The sequence below is a fragment of the Canis lupus genome, chromosome 9 (genome assembly GCF_048164855.1).
Source record: "Canis lupus baileyi chromosome 9, mCanLup2.hap1, whole genome shotgun sequence".
Taxonomy (NCBI): Eukaryota; Metazoa; Chordata; class Mammalia; order Carnivora; family Canidae; genus Canis; species Canis lupus.
In genome coordinates, this window is record NC_132846.1 from 15470800 (window position 1) to 15486765 (window position 15966).

General features: G+C 39.2%; 1 protein-coding gene and 1 long non-coding RNA gene across 6 annotated transcripts in view; one reads left to right on the plus strand and one right to left on the minus strand.

Moving 5' to 3' along the window:
- Positions 1-12757, plus strand: part of PRORP (protein only RNase P catalytic subunit) — a 121413-nt gene extending 108656 nt beyond the window's left edge. For both annotated transcript variants that reach the window (XM_072838246.1, XM_072838247.1), the window contains exons 6-8: positions 8289-8437; positions 10742-10937; positions 12436-12757. In XM_072838246.1, coding sequence (XP_072694347.1) covers positions 8289-8437; positions 10742-10937; positions 12436-12567 — 477 coding nt within the window. In that variant the 3' untranslated portion in view covers positions 12568-12757. The remainder of the gene's footprint in view (positions 1-8288; positions 8438-10741; positions 10938-12435) is intronic.
- The window catches only part of LOC140639824 (uncharacterized), a 75359-nt gene that overhangs the window by 46022 nt on the left and 13371 nt on the right, over positions 1-15966 (minus strand). For 2 of the 4 annotated variants that reach the window (XR_012036469.1, XR_012036472.1), the window contains one exon: positions 13577-14565. The exons of 1 other annotated variant lie outside the window; for it this stretch is intronic. This is a non-coding gene — a long non-coding RNA (uncharacterized lncRNA). Of the gene's footprint in view, positions 1-13576; positions 14566-15966 lie in introns of those variants that run through there. One more of the 4 variants, XR_012036470.1, reaches the window with a different exon arrangement.

The following is a 15966-nucleotide window of genomic DNA, read 5'->3' on the forward strand; positions in this document are numbered from 1 at the left end:
TAACGAAGCTTCTGGAGGTTGGAAGTTTTGAAGAGGACATACGACACAGTTTCTGAAACGAAAAAGCGGAATTGATTGATATCTTTGGTGAGCAAAATAGAGCTATGCTCGTAAGACACAGTCTCTCCAGATAAAGCAAACTGTAACCATATGTAGTTTAGGAAACTGACTGAAATCTCACTCTTGTCACCATGGTATTGTCAAAGTGACTCCTCCAAGTTGCAGGCCGCACTTTGGTGTCTCTAAGCACTGATACTTAACCTCTCCTTTCTTCTAGAAATGCTTTTATAGTCTTTCTGAGAGACTTCTGTCTCTTGGTTTTGCTTTCATCTCTGGCCATTCCCCAAGTTTATATTAAATTCTTTTCTTATTCTTGTCTTCAAAAAGTAGTATTCCTCGTGTTTCATCCTCAGCTTTATTCCTTTCTAAGTCTGTATCCTTCCTGTGATACCTCATCTACTCCCTGATGGCTCCAAATCTTTATCTCTGGCCCAGACTCCTCTGCTAAATAGTGGAGTCAAAAAACTGGCTGCCCATTGGAAATCTCCCACCTGGGGATATCATGAGCTTTTCTTCTCATAGATCTTGTCTTGGTAGCATCATTTGTCCAGTTGTCCCAGTCTTCCTGGATTTTCCCTCTCTTCATATCCCACATGTGATCAATGATTAAGCCCGATCAGTTCTGCTTTTCTCCTGACTCTCAGAGGGCTCTCTTCTCTCCATCTTTACTACCAGGTCTCATCTCTTACTTGGATTACCACAGAAGCCCCCTACTTGATCTCCTTGTCTAGCTTTCTTGCAGTTTACAATTTTGGTCTCTAAATTGGTAGTCATGTCATGCTCCTGTTTTCAATCCTTTGTTTTCCCCCCATTGCTTTGAGGTGGGGAAAGATTCCATATCACAGCTTACACAAGGACCTTTGTGATCTGACCTCTACATTCATTTCCAGCATCATTTCTGGCATTCATCACTGTCGTCCCACACTTTGGCTTGAAACACATTTGACAGCTTGCAGTTTCTCGAATTCAGTGTACTTAATAGAGAGCTTCCACCTTCAACATGCTATTCCTTGTCCTTGGAAACTCCCATTCCTTGCCTGGATAATTCATCTGAAACTTCAGGTGTTTGCTTCCTCAGTGGAGACTTTCATGACCACCCTCCCCACCTCCAGTTTGATTTAAGTGTCCATCCTTTGTGCTCCCTCTCAGCAGTTAATAAATTATAATCATTTGACCGCAAATACCTGGAGGTTAGGGATAACTGTATCTTTAGATCTATATCTCCAGGAACCTCTCCTTATTGACTGACAGAGAAGTGCTCATTAATACTTGATGAATGGGGATCCCTGGGTGGCGCAGCGGTTTGGCGCCTGCCTTTGGCCCAGGGCGCGATCCTGGAGACCCGGGATCGAATCCCACGTCGGGCTCCCGGTGCATGGAGCCTGCTTCTCCCTCTGCCTGTGTCTCTGCCTCTCTCTCTCTCTCTCTCTGTGTGACTATCATAAATTAAAAAAAATACTTGATGAATGGAGTTTTCACCTAATCAGAGCCACGGTTTTGAGTACACACATGTACACACATGCACATATACATACATAAGTGCACATCCAAGAAATCCTTGAATCTGATCAAGTGTTTAGATGCAGCTACCAATTTATAAGAAAAACAGACAACTGGAGAGTATGTTATATGGGGATGCAGTCAGCAAAATCTAAGTGTGGGAAATTCTGTCAGACAAACAGCTATGTTTCTTTAACTGCAATCAAGCAATTGCAATATATGAAGCTTTTTTAGATCCTGATTTTTTTGAAAACTGTTTAAAAAAACCATGACTCAAGGAACACTGTATATTTGATATTATGGAAGTGTTAAATTTTTAGACCTGATAATAGCGTTGTGCTTTTTTTTTAAAAGATTCCTTATGTCTAGATGTACGTACTGACATATTTACAGACGAAATGATCTGATGTTGGATTTGTTTCAAGATAATCTGAGAGGGAGAATAATCTGGGTGGGGATATAGATGAAATTGAATTGGCCATCAGGTGATAATTATTGAAGCTGATGACAGACACACAGCAGTTTATTATGCTATTTTACCTACTTTTGTTTATATTTTTAGATTTCAATAATAAAACTTTAATTGTTTTATTGAAATATACATAATGTAAAATTTATTTTAACCATTTTTTTGTAGTTTCTAGTTTTTATTTAAATTCCAGTTAACAAATAGTATAATATTAGTTTCAGGAGTAGAAGTTAATAATTCATCACTTACATTATAACCCACTGTTTTAACTGCTTTTAAGTATACAGTTCAATGGCATTAAGTACTTCACATTGTTGTACAGCTGTCATCACCATTCATCTCTAGAACCTTTTCACCTTCCCAAACTGAAATTCTGTATCCATTAAATAATATCTCCTCATTCCTCCCACTCCTACCCCTTGCAATTATTATATTTTCTTTCTCTATGAATTTGACTACTCTAGGTACATCATATAAGTGGAATCATACAATATTGGTTCTTTTGTGTCTGGTTTAATGCCTTAACATAATGTTAACATAAATGTCTTCTAGGTTTATCCATGTTGTAGCATGTATCAGAATGTTATTCCTTTTTAAGGCTGAATAATATTCTGCTTTATGCCTTTACACATTTTGTTGTCCAGCTGTTGTTAGACATTTGGGTTGCTTCCAAAACTTTTTCCAGACTGTATCTGATAATGAGTATTTTAATATAGGGTATACTAATTATAGGTATCCTGCTGAAGAACTGTCATGAAACTAATTTCTATAGACATCAGATCCCAAAGGCTTTTGAAGATCTACAGTCCACACAACCCAGGAAGTGCCAGACACTGCAGGCAGTGGGGTAACAAGTTAAGAATAGGGAAAGGAAGTTACACTTGCTGTTTAGGATTACTCAGAAAAGCTCTTGCTCTCATTGGCCTCTACCACCTCCTGGGCAGCTTTTCTACTGCCTGAGTATCCCTACGCAGTTATTTATAACACATGTAGCCATGCCAAATGTATTTTTACCCTAAGCTCAGGAACTACCTTTCAGCATTTTTATGCCAAAAATAAGTGTGTCGGGCAGCCTGGGTGGCTCAGTGGCTTAGCGCCGCCTTCAGCCCAGGGTGTGATCCTGGAGACATGAGATCAAGTCCCACGTCGGGCTCTCTTCATGGAGCCTGCTTCTCCCTCTGCCTGTGTCTCTGCCTCTCCCTCTCTCTCTCTCTCTCTCTCTCTGTCTCTCATGAATAAATAAAAATAAAAAATCTTTAAAAAAAAATAAGTGTGTCACTTACAAGTAAAAACAAAACAAAACAAAAACCTTTTATCTGTTCCTGCAGGAGATAAAGCAAATTAGAATGGAAGCTTAAACCAGAAAATGTTTGCATTAAATATTAGTCTGAAATCTGTTCTTACTCTTCTGGTTTTTGGAAAATTATCCTTTAGACATATTAAGGAGCAGTAGGGGGGTGAGGAGGGGGCAGTTAACCTTTAGGTACCCAGAGAAGTTCCGGAATCAATTTGGAATTTTAGATATTCTCTTAAAAGGAGCCAAACTATTTAGTGTGTTCCACTATGTGGCTCAGATTCTAGACTCCTTACATAAGCCCAGAACTGTTCCTATAAGCCCATAAACCCATTCATGGTTTCCCAAGTAAGAACAGTCCAGAGTGGGGATGCCTGGGTGGCTCAGCGGTTGAGCATCTGCCTTTGGCTCAGGGCATGATCCCGGAGTCCCAGGATCAAATCCCACATTGGGCTTCCTGCATGGAGCTTGCTTCTCCCTCTGCCTATATATCTGCCTCTCTCTCTCTCTCTCTCTCTCTCTTTCATGAATAAATAAACAAAATCTTTAAAAAACAGAAATTAAATAAGTAAATAATAAATAATAAAATAAAACAAAACAGTCCAGAGTGGATTGTGGCTTTTATGGTCAGGACTGCCCTGAGCTCAAGAAAATTCTTCATCTTTCTCATCTAAACCTATTTCCTGCTTATAGTCTCAGGAGAAGATTGCCTTTTATATCTTATATTAACCATCCAGCATGGATTGGATATTTGTCACAGACCCCTTTGTCCTTAGAACCTCCAGTTTGTTTGGCTTAGAGGTTTTGTTTTTTGTTTTGTTTTGGCTTTTTTGTTTACTTTTTATTTTGAGGTCATCGTAGATTCATATGCAGATATAAGACATAATGCACAGGGATCCCATGTATCTTTTACCCACTTTCCTCCAATGGTAGTATCTTGCCAAACTGTATTATCACAATCAGGATATTGACCTTGATAGAGTCAAGATAGAAAAATTTCCATCACCACAAGGATCCCTCCTGTTGCCCTGTTATAGCCACACCTACTTCCTGCCTGACCTCACCTCCAACTTAGCCTCCAGTTGCCACTAATCTATTCTCAATTTTTAGGATTTTCTCATTTCAGAAATGTTATATAAGGGGAATCGCAAGTACATAACCCTGTTTGGCTTTTTTCACACAACATAATTCTGTGAAGATCAATCCAGGTTGTTGCAGTATCAATACTTTGTTCCTTTTTATTGTCAATTAATATTCCATGATCTAGATGTACCAGTTTGTTTAACTATTCACCTATTAAAGGACATCTGGATTGTTTCCAGATATTGGCTATTAAGAATAAACATAAGTAGTTGTCTGTACCCATCGGCATTTTGGGGTTTCTGGCTCCAAGTCTAGGATATATGAGGCAAAATGGAAATCTAGGGAACTCACTGCCATGTCATTCTTCATGCCCCCAGTACTCTAGCCAGTCTGGTTTTTTCTCTTTACCTTTCATGGTCTTCTTTTTCTTAATTTCTGATTTTTTTTCTTTATTTGGAAAATAGGCATAAATTTCATTTTATGCCATATTTTTGTTTTGTTTTGTTTTTTGTTTTTTTTTATGCCATATTTTTTAAAGCAATATCCACAACCAACATGGGGCTTAAACTTAAAACCTCAAGATCAAGAGTCTCATGTTCCACGACTGAGCCAGCCAGGTGTCCCTATACTGTAGTTTATATCTTAAACGTGTTTGATTTTTGGAAACATCAAACTTTCAAAGTCTTTCTGGGTTTGTTTTGTATAATATCTGGGGGTTTTAGTTGTACTTAGTGGCAGAGATAGGAAAATGTAGATTTACTCCCATCTTCCCAGAAGTGGAAATCCCTCCCATTTTTATTTTTGTTCTAATATAGAATTAATGTAAATTTTCTTTTTCTTTACTGTTCTGAGTATACCTATGACTCTGACCTAGCCCACTGGATCCAGCCTTGGAATTTACCTCAAAGGAAGTTGACTCATAGCTAGACTGTCAATAGTTTCAGGCCAGTGCTTTTTTCTGTATACTCTTCTTTCTTTCCTGTGTCTTTCATTTATTCTCCTTTGTTTGCATTGTTTCAGAGAGAGAGCTGCTGCTAGTCGACACCTCTAAGCCACAAGATGGTGCCCCAGAGCAGTTCAAGTTAATCCTTTTCTGTTCTCTGGGCCCCTGTTTTTAACATGGTATTAGTAAACTTAAGGCCATTTATCTAAACCAGAGTATAGCTCTGAAGACTCAGTTGTATTTTTCTTTAAGCCATGTACGGAAGCCAGTTGCGTGGAAATTTAAGCAATCAATATCAAAATGTTTTTGTTTGATTGGGGGGGCATCTTTTAATTTGGTAGGAATTCATATGGAAAATTTTAAAAGTAATTGTAATTTATCTTCAAGAATCCAGTTGCTATTTTGTAATTGGGCTCACTGAAAATAATCTGTAATTTCAACATAGCTTTAGGAAAGGACCGTTATAGAGGTGCCTGGGTGGCTCCATCTGCTAAGCAGTTAAGTGTCTGACTTGGGCTCAGGTCATGATCTCAGTGTCCTGGAATTGAGCCATGCATTGGGTCCTGCCTCGTGCTCAGCAGGGAGTCTGCTTGTCCCTCCCCCCTGCTCATGCTTTCCCTCTCTCGAATAAATAAAATCTTTAAAAATACATAATAAAGTAAGTAGATAGAAAGAAAAAGGAAGAAAAGAATGTTACAAGTACTTTCTGAAGGAGATGCACCTCTGAGTATCTTTTGAGGTATTTGGATCGATGAGCCAAACTTTCTTATAGTGTAGATGTTTGTTTTTGATTGCTAGCCTTAACTTTTAAAATGCTGGCTTAAAAAAATAAATAAATAAAATGATGGCAGGGCTTCCTGGGTGGCTTAGTGGTTTAGCGCTGCCTTCAGCCCCAGGGTGTGATCCTGGAGACCTGGGATCGAGTCCCACGTTGGGCTCCATGCATGGAGCCTGCTTCTCCCTCTGCCTGTGTCTTTGCCTCTCTCTCTGTGTCTCTCATGAATAAATAAATAAAATATTAAAAATTAAATTAAATTAAATGATGGCTTATAAGCTTATAAGATTATATAAAAATGTACGGAATAAAACCACTGTTAAATACATGTTAACAGTCTTTGGGTGGTAAGATTTTAAAGAGAGAGAGATTTTATTTATAGGAGAGAAAAAGAGAACAGGGTAGGCAGAGGGAAAGGGAGAAGCAGGCTCCCTGCTGAGCAGGGAGCCCACTTAACCCACTGAGCCACCCAGGTACCCCAGAGACCAAGTATCTTAAAATTTTGTAGGTTGAGATACCTACCATGTGCCTTATAATTAGAGAAATCTGGGAAATAACTGTTGAATGAACACAGAAGCCACTATCCCTAGCTTTGAAGGAAAGAATCATATTTTACTAGTTTTAAGCTTTGGGTTTAGAGGCTTTACACTGACTGGTCTTGGTATACTTTTCTGCTTAAGTATTAGCACACATTCAGTGGGCAAGTTGTGTCCATTCTGTCTTAATTCTAGAACTACTAATTAGAGATAATAAAGCCATCTGCAATTTCCTAAAATAAGATTAGTAATGGAGTAGGATGGACAATGTAAATCCAAAGCATTAAGCAGTAATACTAAAAATTTGGCCCTTGCTAAATTTATTCTTAAACTGTTAGAGAATCTACATAGATATTATACTAACAGTGCTAAAACTATATTTGACAACTGACCAAATAAACAAATGAAGTTTTATTGATTAAGGAATTTTAAATAATATTCTAAAAATCTACAGGGGAAGAAATTATGAGTGAAGAGAAGCTAGATTAAAATCAGTGCCCTTGGGATCTCTGGGTGGCGCAGCGATTTGGCACCTGCCTTTGGCCCAGGGCACGATCCTGGAGACCCAGGATCGAATCCCACGTCGGGTTCCCGGTGCATGGAGCCTGCTTCTCCTTCTGCCTGTGTCTCTGCCTCTCTCTCTCTCTGTGTGACTATCATAAATAAATAAATAAATAAATAAATAAATAAATAAATAAATAATAAAAATAAAATAAAATCAGTGCCCTTTCCAACCATGACTCAAGAAAATTAATTTCTTCGTGACTTTTAACGCATGATTTTCATAGGCTCAGCAATTATTATAAATAACTTTTATATTTCTGATATTGTATAACAATTTACAATTTTTCATTAACTTCTTTTTTTAGTAATATCCATTGATAACTTAGTTTAGTACATTGTAAACAAAAGTAATCTATAGACTTCTTAGGAAAGGTTGAATGTAGGCAAGCTTACCAAAGTACCAGATTTGCTAAAAATCCAGACTTTTGAGAAGTGGTCATGTGCACACAAGATGAGTGGGAAGTAGAGAAAATGGGAGTAAATTCACTGAAAAGGAGACTAGAGAATAGAAACTGACAGAGCTTTGAGTGGAAAAAAAGATTTCAGTGAAAGGTAGCAGTCTTAACAAAATCATGACACAGAAAAGTTGGCTGAAAAGACGCTTTATAGACTAGCCATATACAAATTTAAAAAAAAAGAAGTAGAACCCTTTATTCAAATGGAAACTTATGCAGAGTACTGATATGTAAGTATATAAAAGCTGAGCTGTTTTGGTTGAAACAGGTTGGGGACTAAAACCCATCCTTGAACCTTCCTATATCTATCCCAGTGTGCTCTGTGAAATAGACATTAAAAACAACTCATCTTGTCTGGGCTTAGAGAACCCCTCCCTAGACCGATTGAAAAGTAGCCTGACCAGTAGGCAGGTATTAGTTAGACTTTAATTTGTAATAAGGAAGCATTTTCTTCAGGCTTACAAAGATGGAAAATTATTTTAAGGAATGTTTTCTCACCCCTTACCAGGAAAGAGTATTTTACCATTGAATCTACTAGCTGGAAGAATCACTCCACTTACTTGAGATTCTTCCCTTGGCCTTCTTGGGCACTGGTTTTGTGTTTTTTAGCTCTTGGATGTGGTCTCTCAACTAGCCAAGCAGAATCTGGAACTGCTGGTCCTGGGCCGAAAGCACATGCTAACACAGCACTCCAGGTGGAGAAAGGATGAGATGAAAATGGTGCAAAAACAAGCCAGCTGCTTCTTTGCTGACAACATGTAAGTACTGAAAGTTCTAGGTGAATTACACTAGGCCTAAGTCATCTGCTTGTTAGTTACCTATATTCACCATTTTTAAAGTGTATGTGTAATGAATCCAAAAAAAGATTTGAGGCAGCTTATAAAAATATATTTCCTACACAGGATAAATTTAAATAGATGAAATCAGGAGAAAGGAGAAGTAGGATGAAGATAAAGTCAGAAGTGAGATGAGTACACAGAATGCATGCCATTTAGGTCCTACCTAAATCATTAAGCAAATATTATATAAAGATGAAAACCTTCTGTGTTCTTGGAAAACAACAGTTCACCAAGTCCCTGCCTTCATGGGATTTAAACAGGTAAACAAATTAAAAAGTAATGTAATTCTAGGCAGTGATCAAAGCTAAAGACAATAAAGCAGAATAAATAGGTAAAAAAGGATAAGGGAAGGGGTAGGATTTGGTGGTCAGGAATAGCACATATGCTTTCTATGTATTTGGTGCCCTGCCACAGTTTTATATGTATCAGGGCACCAAGTACATAGAAAGTATATATGTAGTGCTCTCATCATCACTATTATATTTCTTAGGTAGAAGAATTGGATAAATGCAGCAATAAAACCAAAAAGCCTGTTGGAAATTGGTCTCATACTTGGTTTGAGACTTGTACTTATTGCGTCCATTAAAGTGACCTTCTATGGCTTCAGATTTGAATACTTAAGTTTTAACATTAATTCTATTTTCCACCAACGTGCCAAAGAAGTCTTTTCAGACGTACATTACAGAGAATAGTATAGTGAATCCCATGTAACTGTCACCCAGCTCCAACAATTACCATCATTTTTCTAATCTTGTTCCATTTAATCCCCTATGTTTTTTTCTTTTTTTCTTTCCCTCTCTCTTTTTCCTGGAGATTTTTTTTTTAAAGATTTATTTATTTATTTATGATAGACACAGAGAGAGAAAGAGGCAGAGACACAGGAGGAGGGAGAAGCAGGCTCCACGCCAGGAGCCCGACGTGGGACTCAAACCCGGGACCCCAGGATCGCGCCCTGGGCCAAAGGCAGGCACTAAACCGCTGAGCCACCCAGGGATCCCCTTTCCTGGAGATTTTTAAGGCAGACAGATTCCAGTCATTTATCATTTCATTCCAAATAGTTTAGTATAAAATAAACACTAGGGATCCCTGGGTGGCGCAGCGGTTTGGCACCTGCCTTTGACCCAGGGCGCGATCCTGGAGACCCGGGATCGAATCCCACGTCGGGCTCCCAGTGCATGGAGCCTGCTTCTCTCTCTGCCTGTGTCTCTGCCTCTCTCTCTCTCTCTCTCTCTGTGTGACTATCATAAGTAAATAAAAATTTTTTTAAAATAAATAAATAAATAAACACTAAAATGTCCTACTTTGGGTCATTTGGATCAAGGCAAAAGACCTATCACATGCTGAAGTCCTAATCTGAGTCAAGGCAGCTACTACTGTTCTTACAGCACACAGTACTCCAGTGGTAAGTGCCGAAGTTGAGGGTCCATTGGAGACTCTGAGTCACTGACTCTTCTCAAAGCAGGAGATGCCTTCGGGTGCTGATCTGGGTGACTTCCCAGAAGCTACTTTGAGATACCAATTTTAGCTTTGAGGGCAGCCCATTATTTTTGGTAACTTGCAAGCAAGTGTCATCCTGCCCTGTTACTATTATGAACATTTTTTTAGTTTGAGTGAGGAAAGCGGGGGAAGGGTGTGCTCTGTGGTGGATAAGGCAAATAGGAACAGCATCTGGGGCACACAGAGACCAACTTTTGAATGAGAAGAGAGGATAATTGTTAGAATTCTCCATTTTAGTGGAAGAGCCCAATTGAGCCAAGGTGAATATTTGCATTCCCTTCCCTTTAGCTTTCATTCTGTATTCTAGATAGTGCTGTCAAATAGCAAAGGACTTGGAGGTGGTTAGTTTATAAGCATCACTGAAATCATGTCAGTTAAGAATGCAGAGCATCAGGGTGCCTGCCTGGGTGGCTCAGTCAGTTAAACGTCTGCCTTCAGCTCGGGTCATGATTTTAGGGTCCTGGGATCAATTCCTGCATTGGGCTCCCTGCTCAGTGGGGAGTCTGCTGCTGCTTCTCCTTTTGCCCCTCCCCCAGCTGGTGTTCTCTCTTTCTGTCTCTTAAGTAAGTAAATAAAATCTTTAAAAAAAAAAAAGGGAAAGAAAAGAAAAGAATGCGGAGCACCTCTAAAGAAAGTAGAATAAGAAGTAAAAAGCATGGTAAAGAATTCTGTACTCTGCTTCCTTGGGGTTATGTTTGATTGTATTCTTTCTTATGCCTGGCTCAGCTCAGAGGACGATCCATTCCTTCTCTATGCCACGCTGCACTCGGGGAACCACTGCAAGTTTATCACCAAAGATCTGATGCGGGACCACAAGGCCTGTCTACACAATGCCAAGACCCAGCACCTCTTCTTTAAGTGGCAGCGGGGACATCAGCTAGCAATTCTTAATAGGCTTCCAGGATCAAAAATAATCTTTCAGGTATGTTATTTGTTCTCTACTTAATGTCAACAGAATCCAGAATATAATAAAAATGTGGCATAGTAAAAGAATGTTGCAATTAGTTGAAGGTTCTGAATGCTTTATTTTTCTCAGCTGCAGTTTGGTATTTGGAATTAGCCAGTTCCTGGAAACAGAAAGTCAGCCAGGGCAAAAGTTTTCATAGACCAGCCCCACATTAATTGATACATTGAAAACATCTGAGATGTCATCAGTTGTGACTTCAATTATGTTACCAATTATAACTCCTCATACATATTTTTTAATTTTCCTATTTATTTGCAATAGCTGAAAATTCCTTATCCCTTGTGGTCCATGAATACCTCTGCTAAGGAATTCCTTTTTCCTGTTAATCCACTTCAGCAGCACAGACTCAACTGAGTTCTCCTTTGATTCCAGTTTATATTCCTACAAATACAAGGAATGTCTCTTGTGTGAAAGCAAAGGGAGAAAATCCAAAGGAGAGTTATTATAGAAAAATACATTAGCCAGTAGTAAATATGGCTCAATGGTCAAAAAACATACAAAACAAGTCTGTATGAAAAATCAAGACTTTGGGAAATGATACAGAACAACTGACTTGGTTTTCTCAACAACAAAAAATTACAAGAAAAATAGAGATGAGAAGTAAAGGTCTAATTAAAATTAAGAAATAATTCAGTCATGATGTAACAACCTAATTTCAATGCCTATTCAAAGAAATCAACTGTAAAATATATGCATGCACATGTAACAATTGGAGAATATGAACAGTAGACATGATAAGGAATTATTAACTCTTAAGTGTAATAATAGTATTGAACTTATATTCACAAAATAGACCCTTATCTTTTAAGGGTACATACTAGGGATCCCTGGGTGGCGCAGCGGTTTAGCGCCTGCCTTTGGCCCAGGGCGCGATCCTGGAGACCCGGGATCGAATCCCACATCAGGCTCCCGGTGCATGGAGCCTGCTTCTCCCTCTGCCTATGTCTCTGCCTCTCTCTCTCTCTCTGTGTGACTATCATAAATAAATGAAAAAAAAAAATTAAGGGTACATACTGAATATTACAGAAGTAATATAATGTCTGAGATTTGTTTCACAATAATCTTGAGGGGTGGTATGGATGAAACAAAATTAGCCACGTGTTGATAATGGTTGAAGCTGGGGGGGGTGGCTGGGAGTTCATTTTACTATTTCTCTACTTTTATATATATATGAAATTTTTGTCTCACTGATAAAGGCAAGAAAAGGGATACTATAGCCTATAAATGTGATGTTCCTATAGAGAGCGTTTAACCTTAAAAATGAAACCCCCCCCCCAAAAAAAGGAACCCCTAATACTAGGGTTTATCTTCACAGAGCTAGCTGCTCTTTGAAAATTCATTAAGTCAAAGAGAATACTCCTGAAGCAAACTGAGAAGTTGTCAGAAAAGAAAGGGAAATGGCCAGGTAACCCCTTAGTGTTCTCAATGTTTGGTTCCCTTTTTAATTCAACAGAATATTCCCAGTTATGACACAGTGGTGCAAACAACTGGAGACTCATGGCACATACCATATGATGACGACATGGTGGAAAGATATTCCTATGAAGTGCCAACCAAATGGCTTTGTCTTCACCGAAAGACATAAGGATTCTACTCTGCCCCATGCCAAACTTGTGTTTGGGGGCCCTTCTGGTTGGCATCAGAGCTCTTCAGTCAATGCTTGTTTAGAGCATTGCTCCTGTGTGATCAAGTTTGTCCTGTTTGGTCCAGTTGGTTTGCATGTCAACAAATTGATTTTTTTAAATTAAATAAAATATAAAATCTTTTCATAACAAGTTGCATTTGTTTCCGGAGACTTACCCAGAGTTGGGGAACTCAAGGTAGAATGAAGCCTGTTTCTCCTGTTGGGCCAGATATCCCACTTACTTGGGCAATAAGTGCTCTGATATCCATTTTGCTACTCCTGACCTCACCTTTCAGGTCCTGCAATAGTGGAACCAATGCATCTAGGCCTAGGCCGCTCATGTTGTATCTAAACGCCTTCTCCCATTTCCGGTATCTTCTCATCCTGTAAAGATTATCTCCCACTCACACTAAATCACTTAATGACCTCTGATAAATGGGCCAAGATATCAGAAGCTTCTTAGAGGATGCCTGGGTGGTTCAGCAGTTGAACATCTGTCTTCAGTTCAGGGCGTGATCCTGGAGTTCTGGGATTGAGTCTCACATCAGGCTCCCTGCATGGAGCCTGCTTCTCCCTCTGCCTATGGCTCTGCCTCTCTCTCACTCTCTCTGTCTTTCATGAATAAATAGATAAAATCTTTAAAAAACAAGAAAAAAAGCTGGAATGCCTGGGTGGCTCAGCGGTTGAGCATCTGCCTTTGGCTCAGGATGTGATCCTGGATTCCTGGGATTGAGTCCCACATCGGGCTCCTTGCATGGAGCCTGCTTCTCCTCCCTCTGCCTGTGTCTCTGCCTCTCTTTCTGTGTCTCTCATGAATAATAAATAAAATCTTAAAAATAATTACTCTAAAAATAATAAATAAAAAAATTTAAAATTTAAAATTTAAAAAAAAGCTATTAGCTACTTTTACTTAACCACCCAATGATTTGGGTTGAAGAGAAAGGAGCAGTGCATTCTCTTTAGCCTCTGGTCATTTGTTCTTCATTCTACAATGCCTTTATTCAGATTGATTCAAAATTTTATGAACACTATTAATTCCATCCCTTAGTATATGAGGGCTTTTTGAAGGATACAATTTTTTTTCCATTTAATCAAGTTTGACTTAGTTTAACAAAGTGATTAACTTTTCATATTTGCCTCTGTTTTACCTGCCTTCCAGCCAACTTACACCTCACTGGACCTTAATTTTAGCTGGAAATATTCATGTTCCAATACTTAATGTTCTTTACTTATTTGTACATACTGTATGATTTAATATTCAAGAATAGGCCAAGTCAATCTATGATAATAAAAATCACAATAGTAGTGCCTGAGGCAAGGGCACAAGAGAACTTTCTGGAGGGTGATAGAAAGTTCTATGTATTGATATGGGTGATGCCAACTTAGGTGTATGTGTATATTAGTCAAAATTTATCACACTAAACACTTTAAAATAGATGCATTTATAACAACGTATCCAAAAATGTTAACATCAAAAAGATAATTATTTAGGGGTGCCTGGGTGGCTTGGTCAGTTGAACGTCTGGCTCCTGGTTTTGGCTCAGGTCATGATCTCCTAGGTGGTGGAATGGAGCCCTGCATCAAGGAGTCTGCTTGAAGATTCTCTCTTCCTCTTCCTCTGCCCCTTCCATTCATGCTCTTTCTCTCAAATAAATGCATAGATACATAAAACCCTGGGACAACTGGCTGGCTCAGTCAGAAGAACATGAGACTAAATCTCAGGGTTGTGAGTTCAAGCCCCACATTGGGTGTAGAGATAACTAAAAAATTAGAATTAAATAAAATACCAATTTCTACTTGACAGGAATTGAAGTACATCTGTTCTTTGTCCAGGAGTTGGGGAAATCTAGGGCTGCTTAGGTAAATCACAGTGACACAGGACCCTGGGGAATGCAGAGATCTTCTGAAGGAAGGCGGCTTACCCCAAACACATAGACTGCCCTTTTGTATTCTGATCACCTGAGTGGAAGAAAAAAACTACCTGTCAAGCAAGGTCCAAGACAGTGAGAAGAGGAATTCTTTTAAAAGTCGTACTCAGGGGGATCCCTGGGTGGCTCAGCGGTTTGGCGCCTGCCTTTGGCCCGGGGCGCGGCCCTGGAGTCCCCGGATCTAGTCCCGCGTGGGACTCCCCGCATGGAGCCTGCTTCTCCCTCCTCCAGGGTCTCTGCCTCTCTCTCTCAATGTCTATCATAAATAAATAAATAAATCTTATAAATAAATAAATAAATAAATAAAAAGTCGTGCTCTGGGGCATCCCTGGGTGGTTCAGTGGTTTAGCGCCTGCCTTCGGCCCAGGGCGTGATCCTCGAGTTCCGGGTCGGGTCCCACGTCGGGTTCCCTGCATGGAGCCTGCTTCTCCCTCTGTCTACGTCTCTGCCTCTCTCTGTGTGTCTCTCATGAATAAATAAATAAAATCTTAAAAAAAATAAAGCAGGAATGGAAAGAGTGTGTTATGTGGGCACCTGAATTCTGGTCCATCATGGTGAGTTTTATATTCATTTGCTAAAAATTAATATTATCAGGGTAATTGAGGGCAAAGTTCAGATCTGGTATTTTGGCCATCCTTCAGTAATTTGGAATTCTTAGAGTGAAAAACATCTAAGGGAGCCCTTGTGGGAATGACAGAGTACAGGAACAAAGACAACTATGATGAAATGAACTTAGATTTAGGTATTCTTTCAGGCTGGGACCTAAGCAGATAGAGTTCTCAATAAGAGGGACCAGGCAGCTATTAGGGCCCCTGGTAACCCACAGCGTTGAGAGGAGTGTCTCCAGGTAAAACGGGACTACAAGTTAAATTTGAATTCCAGATAAATAACATTTTTTTTTAAGTAAAAATATATCTCAAGTATTGCAGGGACAGACTTACACTAAAAGTATGAGCTATCTGAAATTCACATTTAACAGGTCACTCTGTATTTTTATTTGCTACATCTGACAATCCTAGGTGAGAATTACATGGGAGTGTGAGCGATAGTGGGGAATGAAGCATCTGATAGTCCAGCAGTCCTACAGGAGGCAGGAAGGGATGAGTAAGAGGCACCTGGGTGGGGAAAGAAAGATGAGAAGACCAGCTTTTCCTTGCTTTGTCCCAGCCGGTGACAAGTAGTCTGCTTGAAGATATATTCTATAGAAGCAAAGGGACTTCCATTTAGAGATCTAAAGAAAGCCATAGAAAACAGTGAAATGAAAAAATACAGGAGAATACCAATGAGTAAATGCAGTAAATCTTGAGAAAAATCTTGAATTTCCTCTTATCATATCTATTTCATGGTATTTCAAAATTCCCTAAAGCTCTCTCTCCTGAGGTTTGTTCTTTGTTGGCAATTTTCCATCTGATGGGTGCTTCCAGAGATCCCA